The sequence below is a fragment of the Cervus canadensis genome, chromosome X, assembly GCF_019320065.1.
Source record: "Cervus canadensis isolate Bull #8, Minnesota chromosome X, ASM1932006v1, whole genome shotgun sequence".
NCBI lineage: Eukaryota > Metazoa > Chordata > Mammalia > Artiodactyla > Cervidae > Cervus > Cervus canadensis.
In genome coordinates this window covers 8,394,615-8,404,601 of record NC_057419.1, presented here as the reverse complement: position 1 = coordinate 8,404,601, position 9,987 = coordinate 8,394,615, and the positions used below count along the sequence as shown (strand labels likewise).

Sequence of the window (9,987 nt, the reverse complement as noted above, 5' to 3'; positions counted from 1 at the left end):
GGAGAAAAAGGAGCTCTTTTACACTATTTGAATGTCAGCTGGTACACCCATTATGGGGAACAGTAAAGAGGTTCCTTAAAAAACTAATAAGAGGGCCGCTTCATCCGCCGCCGATCTCCCTCCACGTCGGCCATCCAGGCGCAGGGGCCCTGCGTCCTGGGAGTTTCTCCTGCCTCCTGCGCGGCGCGGGTTTGATTGAGACGCGGGGTAGCGCGGGGCGCGGAGAGGCGGCCCCCCGGACTGGGCTGGGGTGAGCCGACATGGGCGCCTACAAGTACATCCAGGAGCTGTGGAGGAAGAAGCAGTCAGACGTGATGCGCTTCCTGCTGCAGGTGCGCTGCTGGCAGTACCGCCAGCTCTCGGCGCTGCACCGCGCCCCGCGCCCCACCAGGCCCGACAAGGCGCGCAGGCTGGGCTACAAGGCCAAGCAAGGCTATGTCATATACCGGGTCCGTGTGCGCCGCGGGGGCCGCAAACACCCCGTTCCTAAGGGTGCCACCTACGGCAAGCCTGTCCACCATGGTGTCAACCAGCTCAAGTTTGCTCGAAGCCTGCAGTCGGTTGCGGAGGAGCGCGCTGGCCACCACTGTGGGGCCCTGAGGGTCCTGAATTCCTACTGGGTTGGTGAAGATTCTACATACAAATTCTTTGAGGTTATCCTCATTGATCCATTCCATAAAGCTATCAGAAGAAACCCTGACACCCAGTGGATCACCAAACCAGTCCACAAGCACAGGGAGATGTGGGGGCTGACGTCTGCAGGCAGAAAGAGCCCCGGCCTGGGCAAGGGCCACAAGTTCCACCACACTGTCGGTGGCTCTCGTCGTGCAGCTTGGAGAAGGTGCAGTACTCTCCAGCTCCACTGCTACCGCTAATATATGTAATGTTGGTAAATTTCTTATCTAATAAACAATTTAGGATGTTCTTGTCTGCTTAAAAAAAAAAAAAAAAACTAATAAGAGAACTGCCATATGATCTAGCAGTTTCATTCATGGGCATGTATCAATAGGAAACCATAATTTGTAAAGAAATATGAACCCCAATGTCTGCTGCAGCACTGTTTACAATAGGCAGGACATGGAAGCAACCTACATATCCATCATCAGAGCAATAGATAAAGATGAGGTGGTGTATATATACATATACATATACACAGTGGAATATTACCCAGCCATGAAAAAGAATGAAATAATCCCATTTGCACCAACTAAAACTAATTTTAAAACGACAGGAATAGGAAATCTGGATAGTCACACGCGAAGGAATGGAGCTGGAGCCTGATCTTACACCTCACTCACAAAATTCAACTCAAAACGGTTCAAAGATTTGAATGTCAAGAACTGAGGCCTGTAACATCCATAGGAGAAAACATACAAAAGCTTCTCAACATAGGTCTTTGTCATGATCTTTTTGATCTGCCAGCAGAAGCAAATATAAACAACTGGGACAACGTCAAACTTAAAAAAAAAAAAAGTTCTGCACAGCAAAGAAAGTGAAAGTGAAAGTCTCTCAGTCCTGTCCGACTCTTTGCGACCCCATGGAGTATACAGTCCATGCAATTCTCCAGGCCAGAATACTGGAGTTGGGTAGTCTTTCTCTTCTCCAGCGGATCTTCCCGACCCAGGGATCGAGCCCAGGTCTCCCTCATTGCAGGTGGATTCTTTACCAGCTGAGCCACCAGGGCAGCCCAAGAATACTGGAGTGGGTAGCCTATCCCTTCTCCAGCGGATCTTCCCGACCCAGGGATCGAGCCCAGGTCTCCCTCATTGCTGGTGGATTCTTTACCAGCTGAGCCACAAAGGACAACCATCAAAACAGGCAATTTAGTGACGAGGGAAAAAAAAATGTGGTCTGCAAATTATATATCCGATAAGGGATCAATATCTAGAATATGTCAATAAATTATTAGTGGGGGGAAAAAGTCCCATTTAACAATGGCAAGAGAATTTGAATACATGTTTTTCTTAAAGAGGACATAGAGAAGGCCAGTAGGTACATGAGAAAATGCTCAACAGCATGACTCATCAAGAATACGACGGGGGACGGGGACTTCCCTTGGTGGTCTAGTGGTTTAGTATCCGCCTGCCACAGCAGGGGACTGGGGTTCGATCCCTGGTCTGGGAACTAGAATCCCACAGGCAGCGGGGCAGTGAAGCCCATGTGTCACAACTATTGAGAGTGGCTAGAGGTTAGCCACTGCTAACTGAAACTGGAGGAAGCCCCATGCACTGCAAGGAAGAGCCTCCATGTTGCAATGAAAAATTAAAAAAAATTTTAAATTTTTTAAAAGATTTAAAAAAATTATAAAAAAATTAAAAATTCCACCAAAAATTTAAAAAAAAGGAATAAACATTTTGAAACAGAATGTGCAAATGAAAACCACAGTGAGGCCATCACCTCACACCTGTCAGAATGGCTGTCATCAAAGGGACAAATCAGAAGCCTTGTTCAGGATGTAGAGAAATGGGAATTCTTGTGTACTACTGGTGGCGGTGTAAACTGGTGCAGAAAATATGGAAAATGAGAGAAGTTTCCTCAGAAAATTTGAGAGAGAATTAGCTTGCGGTCAGCAATTGTGCTTCTGGGTATTTACGCCAAGAAATCGAAAACACTAATCTGACCGAGTGTACCTCCTCCCTGTGTTCAGGGCAGCATTGTTTACAAGAGCTAAGATATGGAAACAGCCTAAATAAATGTTCATCTGTGGATGAATGGGTGTGGAAAATGTGGCGTGTGTCTGTGTCAGAAAATATTATGTCATAACAAAGAATGAAATCTTGCCATTTGTGACAACATGCATGGAAGAATTACGCTAAGTAAGGTAAGTCGGAGAAAGACAAATACTACATGATCTCAATACATGGGATCAAAACAAATGAAAAACACACAATTGAAAAAAAAAAAAAAAGACAAACAGACACAAAACTTTTACCTACAGAGAAGAGACTGATGGTTGTCAAAGGCAAGTGGGTGGGGGCAAGATAACATGGATGAAGGGAGTGGAAAGGTACAGTCTTTCTGTTACAAAAGAAGGAATGCATGGGGATATAATGCGGGCTTCCCTGGTGGCTCAGTGGTAGACAAACTGCCTGCCAATGAAGGAGACCCAGGTTTGATTCTGGGGTCAGGAAGATCTCCTAGAGAAGGATATGGCAACCCACTCCAGTTTTCTTGCCTGGAAAAATCCCATGGACAGAGGAGCCTGGTGGGCTACAGTCCATGGGGTTGCAAACAGTCAGACATGACTTAGCATCTGAGCACACATGGGGTTGTAGTGTATAGCGTAGTGACCATCATTAACACTGAAGTGCATATTTGAAAACTACTAGGAAAGCTGAATTTTAGATTTCTTACAAGAAAACAATTTTCTGGAACTAGGGATGTTGGCAAATGTTAGACTTCTTATTGTGATAATTTTATAGTGTATTACAAATATCAAACTTTTATGCTACACAGCTGAACTAATACATCCATTCTATCTCAATAGAATGAACATGTGGAAAAAAGCATACAATTAAGTTCCTTTCTCATTAGCTAAGTGTGATCATGAATCTGTCAGACACAGCACATTCCTAAGTCACATTTCCTGAGAGTTTGACTATAAAGAAAGCAGAGCGCCAAAGAATTGATGCTTTTGAACTGTGGTGTTGGAGAAGACTCTTGAGAGTCCCTTGGACTGCAAGGAGATCCAACCAGACCATCCTAATGGAAATCCATCCTGAATATTCATTGGAAGGACTGATGCTGAAGCTGAAACTCCAGTACTTTGGCCACCTGATGTGAAGAGCTGACTCCTTGGAAAAGACCCTGATGCTGGGAAAGATTGAGGGCAGGAGGAGAAGGGGGCGACAGAGGATGAGATGGCTGGATGGCATCACCAACTCAATGAACATGAGTTTGAGTAAACTCTGGGAGTTGGTGATGGACAGGGAGGCCTGGCGTGCTGTAGTTCATGGGGTCGCAAAGAGTCGGACACGACTGAGTGACTGAACTGAACTGAACTACTGCCAGTGGTGTTTTTAGGTGGATTTTCAGAGACGGAAAGAAATGAACTCAGAATGTGAGGATCCAAGTCTGATATGATCAAGGGATTTTCCAGGCAAGAATACTAGAGTGGGTTGCCATGCCCTCCTCCGGGGGATGTTCCCGACTCAGGGATCGAACCTGGGTCTCTTGCATTGCAGGCAGATTCTTGACCATCTGAGCCACCAGGGAAACCCTTATGATCAAGGGAGCTCTGATCCAGTCAAGCTCTGTATAAGACAAATACTATCAATATATGATCTTGAGTGGAATTAAAACAAACACACCAAAACAAGCAAAAAAAACCACAACACTGCAGTGTTACTGAATTCGCTTATTAGTTCTACAAGTTTGTGTGTCTATGTGTGCGTGTGCAGTTTGAGGTGGAAAACTAGAATCCAGCTATCCCACTGTTCCTACTCAATCCATGTCGTCCACAGTACCCAAGACCCAGTTGGCCCCTGTTATAATCTTCTTAGAGTGAACGTTGACAGTCGCTCACTCATGTCTGCTTCTTTGCGACCCCATGGACTGTAGCCCACTAGGCTCCTCTGTTCATGGGATTCTCCAGGCAAGAATCCTGGAGTGGGTAGCCATTCCCTTCTCCAGGGGATCTTTCTGACACAGGGATCAAACACAGTTTGCCTGTATTGGCAGGCAGATTCTTTACCATTTGAGCCACGAGGGAAGCCCGTGATGCCTATTAACACATGGACTCCTGAAAGACTGATTAGCACCCTCGCTCTGGGTGAACTGAATGTGCTTATGGCTTGGCCTCCATAATGAAGCTTGATATCATCTCTGCTTTTTATGGCTTGGTTTTCACCTGGTTCTTTTGAAAAGTAATTTATGGTTCAGGCATTTCAAATATAATAATAATAAAAAAAGGAAATAACAGTATGAAGCATACCCACCTGCTATCTCACATAAAATACTCCAGTGTATTTTACCCAAAACTGGGACACTCTCCCAGGGAACTAGTACATAAAATCCTCCAAAATGAAACTGAATAGTTCCACCTTATTATCCTGTGTGGATCACAAGAGACTGTGAAAAATTCTGAAACGGATGGGGATACCAGACCACCTTACCTGCCTCCTGAGAAATCTGTATGCAGGTCAAGAAGCAACAGTTAGAACAGCTACCAAGGAACCCTGATCTAGTAAGCCCTGATATAACTAAGTGAGCCCTCAATGTCAACATGAGAGAAAGAACACAAGTCTTAAATATGAGATTTCCACATCCTGACCCCCTTGGGCCCAGCACAACACCCTCATGGGCTGACCTCCCACCTGGCACATCTGGTTGTACTAGCATCTGGATGTCTGGATGTACTGAACTGGAAAGAAATGAACTCAGGACATATACATCCTAGTCTGCTTTCCCACTTTGCCCCCCACCAGTGATCTGATGCTCAATGAATTATTGACATGCCTGCTTAAATTATTGAAATGCCTATTTAAATATCCATTTGAAGTAATAAAATCTGTGTGGAAGCAGGTTGTAAATTGCTGTGGGTCTGAGACAGCTGGCAGACGTGAGCTTCGAGAGGACACACGGCTTTTTGGAGAACATTATCACTCAGGGCAACTTGACCGCGTTGGGGGAGCTAGAATGTTACATCCGGCACCACGTTCTGATAATCATGGATCCAGGCGAGGACTAGGGTGAGGGGACAAGGAGTCTTATTTGGGGTAGAGAAGTTAAGGGGTTCTGAAAATTCAGGCGTCAGACTGATAATGTTTAAGGCCACGTTTGTGAAAAGCAAAAATAATGCCAAGAAATATATGGTGAAGAAAATACTGGAACTGTATGCATGAGGAGAGGGTTTGAGCAGGCTGGGGTTGGGTGAGGACCACTGGGATGGTCACCAGAGGCAGGAACACCTGCCAGCCCCCATCCTTTTTCACTCCTCCTTGTATGGGGGAAAGTCTGAGGAATGGCGAGCTCATTCCCCCAGGGGTCAGCCAGGATTGGGGTCACACACACAGCCTCGTCCACTCACTGCTTCTGAGACCGTGGGACCCTCAACGCTTACATTCATTGCCCTCAAACTCACATGGGTGCGATGGGGGTGAATTGTGTCCTGCAAGAAGATATTTCCAATTCCAAATCCTTGGCAGTAGGAATGTGAACTTTTCCTGGAAAGAGGGTCTTTTTCAAACAGTTGTAATCATCATGGGTGCATGTGTGCTAAGTCACTCAGTCATGTCTGACTCTTTGCAACCCATGGACTGCAGCCCCCCAGGCTCCTCTGCCCATGGGATTCTCCAGGCAAGAATACTGGAGTGGTTTGCCATTTCCTTCTCCAGGGTATCTTCTCAACCCAGGGATCAAACCTGTGTCTCCTGCATTAGAGGCAAATTACTTACCCGCTGAGCTAACCAGACCATCTGTCTACCTATCATCTATTCTATGTATCTATCATCTTTGATCTATCTATCATGCATTCCATCTTCTATCTGTATTTCTAAGTCTATCATCTATCATTTGTTGTCTGTTCTGTCACCTATCTATCCATTATCTATCTATTTATCTATTATCTACCCATCATTTATTTACCTATTATCTGTCTATCATCTGTGTCTGTCTCTTTATCCACCTTTCAATGTATCTATCTATCCATATCTCTCTATTATCTTCAGTTCAGTTCAGTCACTCAGTCATGTCCGATTCTCTGCACCCCCATGGACTGCAGCACCCCAGGCCTCCCTGTCCATCACCAACTCCCGGAGCTTGCTCAAACTCATGTCCATCAAGTGGTGATGTCATCCAACCATCTCATCTCTATCATCCCCTTCTCCTCTTGCCTTCAGTCTTGCAAACATCAGGGTCTTTTCCAATGAGTCATTTCTTTACATCAGGTGGCCAAAGTATTAGAGTTTCAGTTTCAGCATCAGTCCTTCCAATGAATATTCAGGGTTGATTTCCTTTAGGATGGACTGGTTGGATCTCCTTGCAGTCCAAGGGACTCTCAAGAGTCTTCTCCAGCACCACAGTTCCAAAGCATCAATTCTTCAGTGCTCAGCTTTCTTTATAGTTCAACTCTCACATCCATACATGACTTCTGGAAAAACCATAGCTTTGACTGGACGGACCTTTGTCGGCAAAGTAATATCTCTGCTTTTCAATATTCTGTCTAGGTTGGTCATAGCTTTTCTTTCAAGGAGCAAGCGTCTTTTAATTTCTTGGCTGCAATCACCATCTGCAGTGATTTTGGAGACCCCCAAAATAAAGTCTCTCACTCTTTCCACTGTTTTCCCATCTATTTGCCATTATGTGATGGGACCAGATGCCACGATCTTAGTTTTCTGAATGTTGAGCTTTAAGCCAACTTTTTCACTCTCCTCTTTCACTTTCATCAAGAGGCTCTTTAGTTCTTCATTTTCTGCCATAAGGGTGGTGTCATGTGCATATCTGAAGTTATTGATATTTCTCCCAACAATCTTGATTCCAGCTTGTGCTTCTTCCAGCCCAGCGTTTCTCATGATATACTCTTCATATAAGTTAAATAAACAGGGTGACAATATACAGCCTTGACGTACTCCTTTTCCTATTTGGAACCAGTCTGTTGTTCCATGTCCTGTTCTAACTGTTGCTTCTTAACTTGCATGCATATTTCTCAGGAGTCAGGTCAGGTGGTCTGGTAATCTATTATCTGTCATGTATTTATTTATTATCTATCATCTATTTCTATGTATCTCTCTATCAGATTGAAATTTAAAAATATCAGTCAGTCAGTCGTGTGCAACTCTTTGCAACCCCATGTTCTGTGGCCCGCCAGGCTCCTCTATCCATGGATTTCTCCAGGCAAGAGCACTGGACTGGGTTGCCGTGCCCTCCTCCAGGGGATATTCTCTACCCAGAGATTGAATCTGTGTCTCTCACATCCCCTGCATTGGTAAGCAGGTTCTTTACCTCTAGTGCCACCTGGGAATTCCCAGTCATCATGAGCAGACATGATCATTCTGAACAAATGTGAGGGGAGGCAGATATGATGGTCAGGGAGGATGCGATCAATGTGAGATGAGCTCATTAGGGTGGGTGCTGATCCACCATCAGTGGTGTCCACTTAAGGGATGAGGATTAAGATACAGACATGGAGGGAGACTTCCCTGGTTGGCCTCAGTGGTTAGGTCTCTGCATGTCCACTGCCAAGGGCCCAGGTTCCATCCCTGGTCGGGAAACCAAGATCCCACAAGGCGCACAGCAGGGCCAGGAATAAAGGAAAAAGGACTCAGACAGAGAAGGGAAGACCATGTGAAGAGGCAGGGGGGAAAATGGCTTTGTGATGCTGGAGGCAGAGACTAAAGTGATGTATCTGGTTGGTCAAAATATTTGTGAGAATTTTCCTGTAAGATGCTACAGAAAAATCCAAATGGATTTTCTAGCCCACCCAACCCATTCATGCCCAGGAAGACCAAGGAGCACCAACAACCACCTAACGCTCCAAGAGGCAAACACATTCTCCTTCTCAGATTTCCAAGGCAGGGTGGCCTGTCAACACCTTGATTTTGGACTCGTGGCCTCCAGAAATGGGAGATGATACATTTCTGGTTTTAGTCCCCTCAGCCCGTGGTGTTTGTGACAGTGTCCACAGGAAAACAAGTCCTAGGGTGTAGCCTGCCTGCCTCTCTCCACCTGAAGTTAACTTTCCTGAACTATCTGCTCACCCTGGGACAGGGTGTTCCGGAAGCACAAGCTGGAATCAACATTGATGGGAGAACTATCAACCTCAGATATGCAGATGAAACCATCCTTATGGCAGAAAGTGAAGAGGAACTAAAGAGCCTCTAGATGAAGGGGAAAGGAGAGTGAAAAAGCTGGTTTTAAACTCAACTTTCAAAAACCTAAGATCATGGCATCCAGCCCCATCTTTGTGGCAAACAGATGGGGGAAAATGGAAACAGTGACAGACTTTATTTTCTTGGGCTCCAAAATCACTGTGAATGGTGACTGCAGACATGAAATTAAAAGAAACTTGCTTATTGGAAGAAATGTTATGAGCAACCTAGACAGTACTAAAAAGCATAGACATCACTTTACTGATAAAGGTCCATTTAGTCAAAGCTATGGTTTTTCCAGGAGTCATGTATGGATGTGAGTGTTGGACCATAAAGAAGGCTGGGTGGCAAAGAATTGATACTTTCTAACTGTGGTGCTGGAGATGACTCTTGAGAGTCCCTTGGACTGCAAGGAGATCAAACCAGTCAATCCTAAAGGAAATCATCCCTGACTATTCATTGGAAGGACTGATGCTGAAGCTCCAATACCTGGGCCACCTGATGCAAAGAGCCCATTCTTTGGAAAGACCCTGATGCTGGGAAAGATGGAGAGCAGGAGGAGAAGGCCATGACAGAGGGTGAAATGGTTGGATGGCATCCCTGACTTGATGGATATGAGTTTGAGCAAACTCTTGGAGATAGTACAGGACAGAGGAGCCTGTTGTGCTGCCGTCCACGGGGTGACAGAGAGTCAGACATGACTGAACGACTCAACAGCAACTGCTCCACCTGGGGCAGGATGTCAGGGAGACACATGTGTTTGTCTTCCCTTTGTGTGGAGCCAGAGGGCCCGATTCATAAGGAAGCCTCCTTTTGGGAGAGACGGTCAGGAGACCCTACTGTTGCTCAAAGGAAGGAACTCACTGTGGCTTTTCCCTTTAGAATTATTTTTTAATTGCAAGATAATTGCTTCACAATGCTGTGTTGGTTTTGGCCATGCAGCAACACAAGTCAGCCGTATGTATACCTATATCCCCTTCTTCTTACGCCTCCCTCCTGCCCCCACGCCACCCCACCCCTCTAGGTCATCACAGAGCACCAAGCGGAGCTCCCTGTGTCACACAGCTGCTTCCCGCTAACTATTTACTTTACACACGGTAGTGATTACAAAGAGGAATCCCCTCACACCGGTTAGAATGGCTCTCACCGAAAATATCTACAAAGGGGGCTTCCCTGGCGG

General features: G+C 45.6%; 1 protein-coding gene across 1 annotated transcript; it reads left to right on the top strand.

The window, feature by feature from the left end:
- Window positions 1-228: 228 nt before the first annotated feature.
- On the top strand, window positions 229-925 carry LOC122434852 (60S ribosomal protein L15-like). The gene has a single exon (XM_043458620.1). It carries the CDS (start codon window positions 261-263, stop codon window positions 873-875), a length of 615 nt encoding a protein of 204 aa, XP_043314555.1. The 5' UTR covers window positions 229-260; the 3' UTR covers window positions 876-925.
- Window positions 926-9,987: the final 9,062 nt, after the last annotated feature.